We start from the raw sequence: 16,224 nt of genomic DNA on the forward strand, positions 1-16,224 counted from the left end.
AATCTGGATTAGAAAAGGGTCTAATGGGCATTTTTACAGTTGCAAGAGACTAATCTGCATATCCATAACTCATGCCGACTGTCTATGACATGGAATTTGTAGAAAACCCATGCATTTCTCAAAAAATAAACCATCCAAGATACAGCTCAGTTTATTGCATTGTAATTTTAATGCTGTGATTTTTTATGCATGTAAGTTGCTGATAATCCAAAATTAAGCAAGGGTCAAGAATAAGTTTTATGAGTTGAAATTAAATAAGCTTTTCAAAGCATTAAGAGTGCTAAAACCTTTACAGATTTGCTTCATTAACCAGTTCCCTTCTGCATGGCAAGAAAGATTATTTTGTACTCATTATAATGGTCACAGAACTCTCAAGTATAATCGCCACCATAAATTATAAATAAGAAATTGTGGTGATGATTATGTTAATTAATGATCGAAGCATAGAGAGAGGCAAGAGCCACCAAGAGCTGTAGCAAGAGTAGGGACATTATTATTGAACCCAACATCATGTTACTTGCTACATAATAAGTTTACTGTTGAACTGCGTAGACATTCAAAATTCATGAAGCCATTCTATTCCATCAATGAAACTTAAGTCTAAGAATGGTTGGACTTCTTGATCTGTAAGTTCTCGAGACCATTTTACTCTATCTGTAGTGTTAGCACCTGGCCCATAGCACTTGTATTGACCATACTCAACGCTCCTGTCATTATTAGCAAATTCAAAAAAAATGAAAATTAGAAAAAAAGTGTCATTCAAAGTCCTATACAACATTAAAACGAGCATAAGCATCTTAAATTTGTGAATTAGGAAGTGAAAACAAACCTGTGCCTTTCAACCAAACCCCAATCATCCCATCCTTGGGGCATGATTATATTTTCCATGTAAGTATATGCATATATCACTCGAGAATAAGCACCCCATGCCCTTCCCAGAAAAACTTGGCCGCTACCACTGATTTTACAGGCAATGAAAATGAAACCACTATCTTCCTGGGTACTGGGTCGATTTTGTGCGCTTATGGCTCCAGGTAAATTGTCTCCCTGTGCAATGGCATAGAGCTCACATTGCTGCCCAAGAACCAACGAAAGGCCCGTGTCATAAAAAGATGATGCTTTCAGTGTTCTTCTAAATTAAAGCTGACAGGATAGTATAGTTAGGATTCCAAAATGTTTCTTTCACATTTAAAATCGATAAAAACCATATAAAACCTTTGAATGAGTTGCCATTTAACAGCCAATATTAACATTCTTCCAGTTTGTGTTTTGATTTTCTTTTATTTACTTATTTTTTTTAGTTACTGAAAGAGCTGCAGCTGGATGGTAGTCTAGAAACGAAAGCAAGCAGGGAGGTAGTAGGGTCACTGGATTTGTTGGGAGGTCATGGTTTTTAAGTGGGTGGAGATAGTCTGATAGGCAGTCCATTGATGCCTACAGAACAGGTCAAGAGCTCTGACGTTGCTACTATGGACCTATATAACACAAACAAAATCCTCAACAAAATGTATGCCACAGCATTTCTTTATTCTTGTAAACATGCAATTAAGAAGGTATTGCGTAGACAACTACATTACTTTCACTTTTGAAATTAACAATGAGGTGATAGTCCACATTAAATCAAGATAAAGTATTAAAACCAACATAACTAAATGGTTTTTGTTACTTTTGTAAATATGTCTCCTGACCTTATATGTAGATTGGCCATGGCCAAAGATAAAATCAATTGATCCTTCAATATAACAGTTCTTGAAGTAATGCCTCCCCTGATAGTCAAAGAGCGTATCCTGTGCTCCATAGAACCCACATTGATAAAACGCTGCCATGTCACCTGCTACCAATGCAGCCACTGCTTGTTTACCGTTGGCACCTGGGGGTGCTTGAGGAGCTGAATTCTGTAATTTCAACACCATTATTAACACAAATTGACCAATCCTCTACAACAATGGAAAAGCTTCAAATGCTGGTTGTTCTTGTTGAATCTTTTGAGACATTATTTATTTTCATGGGATCCTGAATAACTAAGTACCTTGAAACCCATACCCTCGGCTATAAAATTAGATGCAAAGGATGAGAAAGTTGCACTGTCAGCAGTACTACCGTCTGCATCAGCAGCTTCACCCCATGCTATTACAGTATTTTCTTTTCCAGCTCCCTGAAAGATGATATATGGTTTATTGTATGGTATCACCACCTTTTCTCTGCCAATAAACATTCAGTATACAACTTTCAGTTCTAAAATACAACATGCCACTTATATTGAGATTGAAGTTGAAGTTAAATGAATATACCGATAGAGTCCTGCATTGATTTGAATGTAAACCCATTCCAGATTATTAATGGGGACAACATCCACTGCAGACTGCACTGTCTTGAAGTCCCCATTTCCTACACTATCCACTAAAATATATTTGGACACTGGTATATCGGATTCTAATACCCATTGACTGGAATGGATTTTCTTTGTCCATTTTACTAACTTATCTACTCCTACAACAAGCTCAGAACAGAAGCTACATTGTAGTACATATATCAATAACATTATAAGACAGGAATGGCAGAAACTCATCTCAGTCTACAATGTGTTTAGACAAACAAGAAGAACGAATGTGCAGCTAACTATTGGGAATTATTCTGGTTGGGAATGCAATTTATTAAATCAAAAGTTGCTAAGAATATTTCGAAAACCCTTGGCATAGCTTCTGCTGCACTCAAGGTAGAAAACTACACTGTATATTCCTTATTTCTTTTTCATTCAGACTGATATGATTTGATTGCTGAACATATTTTAGCAATGTTAATGTTAAGGGAAATCTATGCATTCAAGCAGATATAATTTAACTGGATATGCGGTCAATTCTCGATTGTATGTTGCACTGATTTACTCTTTGCTATGGTGTGGTGAGATGTAAAAATTACCTTAGTCCATTTTTTGGTTGCACTCAAACCACATTGACTAGCTGCTGCGAGTCATATGAATGCTGTGCACGTGATCTCTTACAGGCATATAAAACAAATTCAATCAATTATCAGATGGTTTAACTTTTGGACTAAATTACAGAAGTGGTGGGCCACAAAAAAGCATCTTTTAAAGCCACTTTTTGACTTTGAGACCCACGTTGAAGGACTTAATAATATATGAAACCTATTATAATTTGATGGAAGCACGGCTGTATTTACTTTATTCCAAGTTTGCACCCTTGCTTCTAAAATACTCAAAGTAGTCCTTTCATAATAACCACTCCTATGGTATTTTGATTTTTTTCTTAACTAGTGTAATAATTACCTATCATTGCTGGTGTGGACCTAGAAAAGTGTAGGCTAATGCTCTTGAGGACTATTCAAAATCCCAATTAGAGTACCTTAGTTTTTAATCACAGTTTCATGTTACATTTTACTTAATAATAAAGTTTTACATGATTAAATATGTTTGATACTCTTTTAATTCTCACGAGCAATAGAAGCATATATTTGGCAATTACTCTCGAATCTAAGACAATGAAAAGTTTAAGGAATTCTAGCTATGATAGAGAGCTCACGAATCCTCCCTTTATAGGAAGAGCTTTCACATGAAGAATAAAAAAAAGGTCCGACTCTAAATAAAATATGAAGACCTTTTGTCATTATGTACAGATTTCTTAGAATCTACCTTTAGTATGGTCCTTTAAAATAGAAGACGCAAGGAGAAGTGAATCAAACATTTAACCAAGCTTTTTTTAGTCCATTCCTTCTATTGCAATTTTTTATTGTGGTAGGCATGGATGTAATCTTTTGGAGGTGTTATTGGTTCTACCAAAACGCATCTTTATTGTCGTTCAATGTCTCCCCAATTTGATCCAATTTCAAAATATTTTTTCTTACTAAAGGTTTAGGTAAAGCTACATAGTTTATTACTAAAATATAGACTATATTTTATATTGCTTACAAGTTTGGGTTAGGCTATTCTAAGTAAATTTAACATCTTTACATAAATATATGGTTAAATAAATTAGGAATTATATTTAATGTGTAATGCACATATTAATACATACTTGTAATGAGTATGATTTTTGATTAATTAAAAAATTATAAAGAAATGCTACCATTTTTTTTGTGTGGAAATGGAAATCATGGAACATTGTGGATCGCAAGAGATTGGAGTACGTTGTTAAATGAATTGTCTAGTAATCTGATGTCAATATTAGTTGTAGACAACTCGCCCCCTTTTTTCTTCTCTCTTGAGGGAGACATGCATGATATCTTGCATTTGGGCATGTTGTTGTTAGTTAAAGTTTATGTAGGTTTGTAGATTTGCTAAATGTTGTATCAACAAGATTGTAGTGAATGTGAGGTCGTGATAGTCAATGTCTCTAATGTCAATTGATACTCTTTCAAGTGTAAGATTGAGATTTATGGATTGTGAAAGCTCATGCCGTTTTGGTAGGAGTTATTGGCAACTATCATGATTAACCAATGTTTGACATAAGGTGTGAGTCATGTAGATTCCAAGGTGGGTCCACATAATATTTGAACTTAATAAACACAAAGATTGTAAGATTTGGTGGTTTGCAATCAATTTTGTAGACAATAGCAACATTTTTTGTAATGTTCTATTGACAAGACTTATAACAACCTATAAATTTGAAGAGAGAATCTTGTTTGCCAATGCATGAGCACTTTGTGGGATAGTTGCTCATCCTTGAGAGTTGAAGACAATCTCCCCCTCATTTATTTTGTGTTAGATTTTGCAACTAGCATCCACAAGGACTTTAGCATATGTTTATTATGTACAACAAGAAAGTCATTTGTTGGAAACAAGTAAATGGGCTATTGCACTACAACTTACTCATCATTACTAGTGAAATGATTAGAGTATGACACAAGTGGTGCCTAGCGAAAAACTTTTGGCTTTGTATTTTTATATTGGCAAGAAGGTTATGTAGTCTAAGTTACGATGAAGCAATCATTGAAATAAACTTATTGTCCTTAGGAAAGGCCCGAGGCTTATTGCAAGCACTTGTCAATGTGAGCCAATAACCTAGGCCTAATGAGTTCATTTAATCAATTTAAATGAATTGAAATGCCTAAGTAGAGGTTAGATATGAGTTGCCACACTTTACACTTATCTATATTCAAGCCATTTGGTTAATTAGGAGGAAGTTCATTCAAGAAATAAAATATAAAAGACTAAACTAATAGGTTGTTTTAGAGAATTGCTCTTCATGACCAAGAAATGTCTCATAGGTTTATTGATTACCTAAAAGCTAATAGTAACATTTGATTGTCTACATGAAACATCCCACTTTGTTCTTGATTTTAGACTTTTGATTGTTTTGTTTTGATATATGAATGTTGAAATATAAATACTTGGAAATAAATGCTATAAATTAAAATAACAATTTTAGACAATACAATAAACAATTTCGTCAATCCTTGAATTCTAGATTGCATTTAAATGATTTAACAAACATACCAAATCAGTTACATGATAGAATTATAATTATAAAAATGTAGATCTAGTGCACAAAAACCTATGCCTCAAATCAAATATACTTGACAACCAAACTCCAAATGCTCCAATGAAAATACCAGGAATGAAGAGGAAGAGGGGAGGCTAGTTGTAGCTGCCTGGTATAACCTGAAATGGGCCCACAAATGATCGGAAAAAATGCCTCCAATAAATCCATGCAATCTTTATTTCATGTGCAACTTTTCTTGTAAACCCTTGTAAATAGGAGATAAATTGTCTTTTGAATGGCTTCACAATCTTGTCGGGCAACCCTAAAAAAAATTCAATAAGCACTATAACCTTGCACATAATATATCAATCTCTATCGCCCAGCTATAGAAAGATGGTAGAAACAATATCCAAAACCAAAAAGAGTTTCCTTCGAAAGATACAAACCAAAACCTATAATTGAAAGCTCAAATGCAAGCTCTAACATCATCAAAATTTGCAATTAATGACTCAAATGCAACCTCTGATTGAGGCTACCTGTAGTGATGTCCTTGGGTGATCTCTCACACCTGCAAACACACAAATCTATGAGAGGTTTTCTTCTCAAAGATTGAAAGTTCTCCATAAACCTTGTTTCTCTTCAAGCTCTAAACGGGTTCAATCATAATCAAATAATAGCTCTCCAAAATAAACTCTCATATTCTCCTCAAAACCCACTCACAAATCAATTAATTTATTATTTTATTGACAATTTATGTGACTTTATGAAGTCACTTTATAATTTATTTCAAAAGTCACTTTAGTTTATAAAGTCAATTTATAATAAAGTAGCTTTAATTTATTTAAATAAAATATTAAAGTTAACTTTATATCAACTTTAATAATATTTAAATGTTTATTCATAATCATCTCCTGGCCACTAAAACTGATAACGCACGTTGAACTTGTGGCCCACTAACGATGTCTAAAAATAGCAGTCCCTCCTAAAAAAGGAAGTTGGCTTTGAAAGCTTGAAACACCATAAATGACCTCCTACAAGGTCCACCAATCCTTAGATAGGTTCCTTATCCACTATATTTGTCTACGGGAACCATTGCTAATAGACTAACCTCACTCAAAATAAAAAGTCCCTAAGAAGGAGACATTACACTACATGAATATGTAGAGGACAAACTATGAACATCCAATGGTGGTATACAAGTATTTACAATGATGAGGACAAACTATGAACATCCAATGGTAGTATACAAGTATTTACAATGATGTAATGAATGAAGAGATGTCTATTACCCGTTTTGAATAAGCATATTAAACCAATAACAAGATAAAACAATTGAAAACTCTTTCAAAGGTCATTTGAACCTATCAAATGCAACAAACAAATTGCAATATGATCATTTCCTTCTTGATTACATATTTCTAACACACACAGAGATATATATATATATATAATTGCATAAAACAGATCAAATTCTCTATCAAACACATTATATGTGATGGTGTTTATGCCTTCCAAACTTTATAGAATTATACTCTATACTCTTTGGAATGCATACCTTACATGTTTGGAAATCTTACTCACTCTAATGAACACGTAAGCCAAAATAAGAACAACACTTAATGTTATGAACATACATCGAAAGATATGAAAAGGGGAGTTAAATTCATTTGGTCAGATGTAGTTGTTAATGCCTTATTAGATGTGTACACAAACTATTCACATATACAACATTTAGTAAAGGGGAGTACAAATACACTATGATCATGAGCTAAAACACCTTTTGAACAAATCCATTTGCCACGTGCTAAATCATCTATAGCTAGCTTGCTGCTATACATATCTATTCTCTATATAAATTATCGTTGAGGGCAAACTTAGCCGAATACGGCCAAATCAATCTATTAAATATAACAATACATTGTTCAATGGGCATGGTACAAATCATCACAGTTTTTATACTTTTAAACACATTAGTACTTTTGATGGTGTTGATAACTATAGCCAATAACTATCCTTAGTAATTAAAATTTTTAATACCCTTGAAGTCATGAAAGACAAAATTGATTGCCAAGCAAACTTGATCGTATTTCATAATGTGAATGGCAATGATGAATTCCATTAACATCAATGCTTTTTAGCATGCTTGATTGTCGATCTTTCATTGCTTGGATATGGAAATTATTTATCACTCTCAATGTATGCTTTTTGGACAAGAAACTCGAGACCTTCCTTGCCATTATTTTTTCTTGTGCAATGATGACTACTATAGTACAAGTTAGCTTTCAAGTCCTCTCGCCCACCATGAACTATAGGGACATGAATTAGGTAGAGGTGTGGAAGTCATTTTCACAATAATGTGGTAGGTGTTGTCCAAGCCTATAATTTCTTTAATTTTTGCTCTCCTTTTCTTTTTAAAATTGACCATCTAGGTTCTATGCCTTCTATAATTATTGTGAATTTTTTATTTGAATGCATTGTATATAGCTATTGTGGGTCTTCAAACCTTTGAGGGGAAAAATTGACTATCTAGATTCTATGCCTTCTACAATTATTGCTAATTTTTTATTTGAATGCATTGCATATAGCTATTGTGGGTCTTCAAACCTTTATGGGGACATGATATCAAAATTTTTATTTTTATTTTTTGCTTTTTACCTTTTTATTATTTCTTAATAGAAGGTACATTCCCTAAAGCATCAAAAGGGTAGAGGACATCCTCTTTTCATTAGGGGAGAGAGATTAGTAGGTGATAGGGAAACTGATACATGTAATAGTAGGTGGAAAAAATGGGCCATATGGTGGTACAGTAAAAATGTCTTGTCAGTACTTGTCTCTAAAAAGATTCCTCTAAATTCCAAAAAGCAAGTAATCATGTGATGCCACATCAATGCACCATTAAACATGACTTAGTGCACACCTATTGGTCTTTATCACTTTTTGGAACCATTTTGAATACCTTTACAAAAATGCATGCTAATTTACATCATATTTGACCATGCGGACTTGAAAACAATTTTTTTGAAGTAAGGGGCTTGACAAGTAAACTGTTGTACAAAATTGAGAGTAATTTGAAATATCTACATAGGATTTTGAGAAACACAAAGTTAGGGTGCACATGTACTGGGCCCTCTCCCTTAGAGACATCTTTTGTAAATTGTTCCATCCCTAGGACAAATAGTCTCATAAACTAGTATCAAGGTTAAAGTGTTTGGGTGATAGTTTATTAGATAAAAAAGTAGGTCTCAACAAAAACCTTAAGAACTAATAAACTAGGAAAGCCAATACAAAATTTGTGAAATAATTCTAATGACCTAACCAAAAGTGTGTTGGATCTTTTTTCATTATACTTTTTTGCTCTGTTTTATAAACTCCCACCTTTTCGTCATTTGGAAAGCCTGTGATTTTATAATTTTAGTGTTTAATTTGATAATGTCATCTTTTAAATAAAAATGTTTGTTTTTTTCTATGTTTTAATGTGCATTTCTCAATGGCAATAAATTTGAAATTTAACTTTTTATAGTAGGAATGATATTCTACTTGGACCTCTACAATGCTTCTCAAAATGATAAAGGAAGTTAATTTTTAGCAAATAGATGCAACATAAATGAACCAATGCAATTTTAGTATCTTAAAGAGTCTTCATTTAATTGAAAAAGATTTGATAAAAGAAAATAATTAACCAAAAAGAATCAAAGAAGGTATATCTTCTAAAATAACAACAATATCAATCCTTGCAAACCCTAAAATGCATATGCTATTTGATTGTTCAAAAGAAAAAACAATCCAATGATCATTTATTAAAATGTCGCCCCTCCCAAACAAAACACTCTTATACAAAAAATAGAATCAACAAACCTCAAAAATATTTTTTGCTGATACAAGGAGCACTTAACCTAGAGAGAGGTTTACAAATACATAGTATTTTTTTCGTAGTACCAATGAATACCATCTTCACTAATGCAATCACTACTAAAAAATATAGAACAAGTTTTACTTTTAGGGTTCAAGCATTGCCATTGAGGGTTTCTTCATTCATGTTGTACTTATTTTAGCTTTGAGTAGGTTGAAAATTTTAGTCCAACAAGTAAACTTTATTGTTAATCCTTCTTGTAAAAATATCATGTATTCCAAATTGACATATGCACATATGAAAAGAAAAAGTCTTTATTAAGAGAATATGTTGTCTTGAAGAAAACAATTAAGGACTAAAGCATAAATTTTGTTTGGAAGAACTTGAGGCCAAAACTCAATTGTTTAGACACCAATCATTCCAAGCATAAGCATGTAAAAATCCATCTAATCTAGGATTCTTTCATCTCTTATAGAGAAGTTGGAATCCACAATGGTTTTATGGTTTTATAAGGAGGTTGCATGTTACATCACATAAATGTATTGCATGTTATTGGAAAGCAAAGTCACTTTTTTTTTTTTTTTTTTTGATGTGAATGACAAAGAGTTCCTACATGGTCAATCAACGATTTTTGACACATCCCAATGTGTCTGCCTAGGATGCTTGTAATAGACTCCATGGATTTTACATTTCAGTTGTATAAGAGCTCAATACTTCTTGAAGGAGAATGTCTATTAATACAATAATAATAATCAAATCATCTTAAATAAAAGATGAGTAAAAAATATTTATTTTGTAGGATTTGAAATAGGCATCAAATAGTAATAAATGTAAATCTTGAAAAAGGAGATGAAAACTATAATCATAGAAGGGTGTGTGCAAGAAGTTGAGTCCACTTTTTGGCCAAAAAGTGGAAGTGTTTTCCTTTATTTTTAGAATTTGCCACATTTAACCAAAAAATTTGAAGCATTTAAAGATTGAATCTTGATAAAAGTCATTAATATTTATTTTAATACCTAGATGATAAAAATTGACTTTGACAAGGGATTTTATAAAAAACACTATTTAAAAATGCTTGTTTCAAGACCATAACATGCACATGTACGACCATAATAATTTGACCTAAATATTTTTTTTTGAACCCTCTTAGCAGAAGATATGTAAGACACTGAAGATTGATGAGGATTTTTTTTGTAATTTTTTATTGACCCTAATTACTATTTCAAAAACTCCTCGTGTACGACCACCATAATTAGACCTAAACTTATCATTTTAGAAATATTTTTTTCATTCTGAAAAGAATTTTGTGTAGATTGATGTCAAACATTTTTTTTTTCAAAAAACATAAAAGAAAAAAGTTATTAAATAATTAAGTAAACTTGATATTTCAAGTTTCTGGACCAATTTCATGACAAATTAATTAAAAAATATAGAAGATAATCAATTACTAAAAAAAATACATATTTGAGATCTACACAACGCAATTTATAATGGGCTTTAATTGCGTACAAAAAATCTTTAAAAAAGACATTAGACATATGCCAAAAGTCTATATTTTGTTATGTCATTGATCCAACCTTGTACTTTGAGGTCAAAGACTAATGGTTAGGTTTTCCATGCCTATCTTGACTTGAAGCCCGTTGTAAATGGCAGACTTAGTTTTCAATTTTTAAATAATGGGGACCCTTTCTAAAACCAATCCCCATTCTTTAAATGTAATGTGTGTGAGTTATTTAAAGTGCAAAAATGAGTTTGTATAATATTTTTTTTAAAATACTTTTACAAAATGGGGCCACGTTATTTAAAAATATACTTTTAAAAATGGGCCCCCATTTTGTAAATAACTGGGTCCCATTTTTTAAATAAGGGGGCCCTGTTTTGTGAATTGGCTTGGGCACACAAAGTGTCATAGGTGCCCATTTTATAAAAATTGGGTCCTTGTTTCCAGTGGCATTTTTCCTCATGAGACAACTTCCCCCGAATTGGTACTTATCTTCTTACACTTGCTCAAAACTTAATCTTCAAATTTGGATCTAGAATAAGCAAATTGAGATAGTTGTACTCTTCAAATTTTGAAATGGTACAAGAACTTGAGTCAACCCCACACTTATGATCTTGACCCCTAGATCTATAGTTTTGACCCAAATGTTGTGGTTGTGATCTTTTTCTATGGATTTAAACACATCATCTTCAAATAGTTTGTACTTGCAAACAAGTTTTGCTTGTGCTTGTAACTTGCAATAGAAGACTTGGTGGTGATCATCTATGTCCTTAGAATCTACTCTAAAAGGTTTGGGGAATGACTTGTGTTGAACACACAATTATATTGAGGGGGGTGAATCAATAATTACTTAAACTTAAACAATTCCATTTGTAAATTAAACATCAAATTGGATTTGCCAAAGAGAAGAATTGAAAGCAAAGCATGCACCACAACATTCCACGCAAGGACACCAAGATCTTTACGTGGAAAATCCAATAAGGGAAAACCCACGGTGAGAGTTATCTCACAATATATGAACAAGTTTTACAACATTGTTTTAGGGCTACAACCCAAGGAAACAACTACTCCTTGAAAAAATGTTTTATGTCAGTGCAAAGGAAGTTCACTTCTCCCTATATTACAATGAATGAGAAGACATGAATATGAATTATTAGAGGGCATCTATCATATGTGGATGTTGTAGTCCCTTTCTCGCACCATTACCCCATTTGACTGAATTGACACATTCATTGAATGCTTTTGTCTTATATATATATATATATATATACACCAACTAGATCGGCCCCAAGATAGCTTTATATCATAAGCATATAACACTCTACCAGTTGGCCTCAAGCACATGCATCATGAAATATAATGTCGCAGATCACCTCGAAGAATAATTAGGCTCAAAAGCATTACAAAACTTCACCAAAACTGTCAATTGTACACCTTTGTGCCATTGGGGAGAGACCAAGAACACCATGTAGATCAAGATGTGAGCATTGTAGTCTATGCACAATATCCCTACAAACTTCTTTTGAATAATCTAATCATTATGTGCTGGGGCAAGTAGAGAAACACATTGAACTGATGAAAATAGAGCATCTTGCACTAACTTTAACTCATGAACACTTTGGATATTATACTACGTTACATCAAATAATTTAAAACTTGCATTGATGAAATCTTATACTCCTCTGATCATATCACCAAGTTCACACAAACATATCTATCAATTTGGAGAAATGCAAAGCATTTTGGCAAGCGTTTGAGACACTTTACTTCGTTATAGCGCAATTCAAAGATCAATCCTAACTTTGACTATAGAAGATGTTATGACATGTAGATATGGAAATAATATTCTTGGTGACTTTAAATCTTAACTCTAAAATCACAAGACCAAATCTTGTGATGCAGAGGAATTTGCAAACCAAAATACAAAGATTTTATCTTTAGGAAATGCATTGTTTATGCCTTAGACCAATTTTCTCAAATACGCAAGCATGAAAAAAGACTTAACTGATATTCATCTAACTCCTTGAAACATGTAGAAACCAATCTATATGATTGCATTTCTTATTCAAAGCATGAACTATGTGCTACTAACTTAAACATGGTGCAGTTGATACATACTATACTTCTAGACTGTTTTGTTTCTCTTCAAACATGTTGATCCTATATCTTCATCTACGTCAAACCATCTTTCTCAATCATGCATTTGTGTCAAATCATCTCTCACAATCATGTTGGTCCCAAACCATTTCTATGCCTCTTCAACTACACCAATCCATCTCTATACAAGTATGAAAGGTTGAAATCATTGGTAGGTTGACATCAATAACAACACATTTCAATGACTTTTTGTCCTCCTTTTTCCTTAATCAAGCCCAATCTATTGATTTTATAATTTTGATAAAGTTGGAAGACAACAAGAAACACATGCGACTAACAATGACGTGGTTGTGATGATGCTTACTGTTTGAGATGTGATACTTGATGTAATGCATGCCATATTAATGCAAAGCAAGAACTAGGGTTTTTCTATTTTTTGATACATTGGATGATGTAATTGATTTGATTCATGTAAGGGATTGATTAGTAATTTCTTATTGATCCATATGACATATATGCAAAGGGGTTTTCCTAATGGTTCATGATCAAGTTTTATGAAATGATCTAGGGGCGATGTCCTTTTATACTTATACTAGGCAAACAATTTGAAAGCTTTGGCATGAGAGTTAATAAATAATGTCTTGTTATAATTAAGTTAGCTTGGTTTTGGGTAAAATTTAAGTTTTGAACAAGAAAGTCATTCTTGCATGTGTGGTTTTAACATAAGTAACACATTGCAAATTTGAATTTGGAATATGAAATAGTAATATGAGAGCTAGAATTATTTTTAGTAGGGATAATATGCTATTTCTAAGAGTTAGTATAAGTTTGGGGTTAGTGGGAGTACCAATTAGTTAAAATCGTGCGTTAGGCCAATGTACTTAAGATACCCACACAATGTGGTATAAAAATAAAGGATAAAAGTGCAAGGCATGCAAATTTTGTGCTTACAATTTTCTCATTTCGACATGAGTGCAAATCTACATGAGCAAGTATACCAAAGTAAAAATAAAAGACAAAACAATTGGAAGTAAAATAGTTGGAGTAATAATCCAAAGTCAACATGCAAATTGCACATAAAGTAGAAAATGATAAGTAATAATATGACCCCTTATTTTATGTTTTTTATGAAGGGGTGCATACAACTCAAGGAGAGAAAGATTGGATAAAATATGCATGAGAATATGATAATTATCACTTAGAAAGTAGACATAACCATGATAAATTGAGAATGAAAAGTTTGACATGAATTTAGAAAAATTAGAGATGCATACATAAGATACTTACCTTTGTGTGTTTGAAAGAAGAATAGCATGCCCCCACTTTTGCTCCTATAATGAGTGATCAATGATGCATGTAATGTGCAAAAGGAAATGAAGACAATAACAAAACAAGGGAATTAACATAAAGATTCAAAAGCAATAACAAAACCTTTTACCCTTTTTACTCCTTTCTCCTTTGATTAAGCTAGAAGAAGAGTTGCATCCAACACTCTCTTAATTGATGTATGAAATGTGATTGCTTATAAAACTAGCAACATGATAATATGATAGTAATTCTTCAATATAAAATATAGTAGCATAACGATAGGATGAGAGAACATTCTCAAGTGGGATGACAATTCTTTAATTTATAGAGTTTCTAAGAGAGAAATCAAGGGTCAAGATGGATTGATTAATGGATGGCTGAATGATTGACGATTTGGGCTTGGATTAAAATTTATAGTTATGCACAACAAGTGTCACATGAAGGATAAGGATTGGGGTTTAGTATGTGCATTAGGATATATTCTTATGTGAATGGTTAAGATTTATAAATGTAGTATGGAATGGATGACGAAGATGCAAAGCTAGTTTGAGTTTTGTGGCAAGTGTGTAGTTTTTATTAATTTAGAAAAGTTCTTAGTTAGTCATGTGACTCGAAAACATATTTAAATAATTATTCAAGAAAGATGATGTGGGGGGATAAATCAGTTATTTAAATAAAATTTATTTAATTAATTTGGTTAGATGGGAAACAAATGATGTTAGGAGGATAAATGACTAGGTGATGGCATCAAAAGCGCATGGTTAATTTTAGGTGTCTATATTTTGCCCCTTTTTGAGATGATGATGTGGCTAAAAGAAGTAACATCATTTCAAAGAAGAATAAAACATATTACATAGGAAAGAATGAGGACTAGTGGCATTATGTCCAAATCACTAGAAGGATGGGAGTTAGGTATGAACCCTTGATAGGACAAGAATACAAGTGTGCTCTTGAAATGGATGAGAGGATTAGAGGATGAAAGATAAAAGGACATGGAAGAAGATAGAGATGATGAATATATGGATGGAGAGGGATGATGAATGATCACCATGTTTCAATTGTATAAGCAACCTAGATCTAATATTGTACTTGACATTAAGCACCAAGGTATAAGGAACCATGATAATAATATGTCGAGTACATGATCAAAAGGTCAAATGAAAACATATGCCTTATAACACCATGATACTTGTTGATAGGAAATAGGGTTGCGAGGCACCACAAATATCATTTATGTCATCTCTAGACCCATATATCCATTATATACCCCTTAATAAGCCTCAAAACACCTCTAATAGGCCTAAATAAGCTATAAAAGAATAAATGGTTATAGAATAAAAGGCAAATTTGTGGGAATAAGATAATTATTAGTTATTATGAAGGGTTGTGATGGAAAGGCATTATGAAACTACATTAAGAGGCTATATAAAGAGGTAAATGTGGGAGATAAGAGTGTAAAATAAAGTGGAATACTGTGGAAACATATACAAAATAATATGGATTAAATAAATGTGGGAATAAGCAAGTGTGAAATGTGTGTGTGCGTGTGTGAATGAAAATTATTATAAATTTGTTTATACTTATTTCATATTTAAGTTATCCCTTTTTATTGCATCACACCAAGGTTGACTATATATAATAGAATATTAAACCTTACACTTGGGTCCTGGTTTTCCTATCAACATTGGTTCTATTGTAGGGCCTTGGTTGTTGTTGCATAAGGAGGGATATTATACAACATAAAAAACTAGTGTCAAAAATTTGAGAAGTGAAAATTTTGAATTTTTTTCTCTATTTTTTTTTCAATGGGAGAGATTGTAGAAGGAAAAAGAGATTTTAATATGTGAAAAAAATGTTTACAAGGAAAAATTGTTAAAATTTAAACAATGTAATTTAGATTTGAAAGAAAAGATAAAGGAGTTAGGGAAGGAGAAACATGAATTATTCTATGAAAATAAAAATCTTGAACAAGTATTGAATGAATTTAAAATACACCATGAAAAGCTATAAGAAATGTTGAATTTTTATAA

The 16,224-nt window shown here is 32.3% G+C and overlaps 1 protein-coding gene across 1 annotated transcript; it reads right to left on the reverse strand.

Moving 5' to 3' along the window:
• Nucleotides 1-244: 244 nt before the first annotated feature.
• LOC131034813 (probable pectinesterase 15) lies at nt 245-2,892 on the reverse strand. Its single transcript, XM_057966411.2, has 5 exons — nt 2,292-2,892; nt 2,030-2,201; nt 1,689-1,895; nt 830-1,074; nt 245-707 (listed from the first exon to the last, which is right to left on the reverse strand). Exons 1-5 carry the CDS (start codon nt 2,567-2,569, stop codon nt 557-559), a joined length of 1,053 nt encoding a protein of 350 aa, XP_057822394.1. The 5' UTR covers nt 2,570-2,892; the 3' UTR covers nt 245-556.
• Between the last annotated feature and the right edge of the window lie 13,332 nt (nt 2,893-16,224).

This window comes from Cryptomeria japonica, chromosome 3 (genome assembly GCF_030272615.1).
Source record: "Cryptomeria japonica chromosome 3, Sugi_1.0, whole genome shotgun sequence".
Classification (NCBI taxonomy): Eukaryota; Viridiplantae; Streptophyta; class Pinopsida; order Cupressales; family Cupressaceae; genus Cryptomeria; species Cryptomeria japonica.

What these genes read in the sequence shown, in the direction of transcription:
- LOC131034813 (XM_057966411.2), bottom strand. Translation starts at nt 2,569, where the DNA reads ATGAGTTTCTGCCATTCCTGTCTTATAATGTTATTGATATATGTACTA. An exon ending in ATCAATGCAGGACTCTATCG is followed by an intron (nt 2,202 to 2,291) that starts GTATATTCATTT and finishes GTTTATTGGCAG; the next exon opens with AGAAAAGGTGGTGATACCAT. An exon ending in ATGGCCAATCTACATATAAG is followed by an intron (nt 1,075 to 1,688) that starts GTCAGGAGACAT and finishes GTTCTTGGGCAG; the next exon opens with CAATGTGAGCTCTATGCCAT.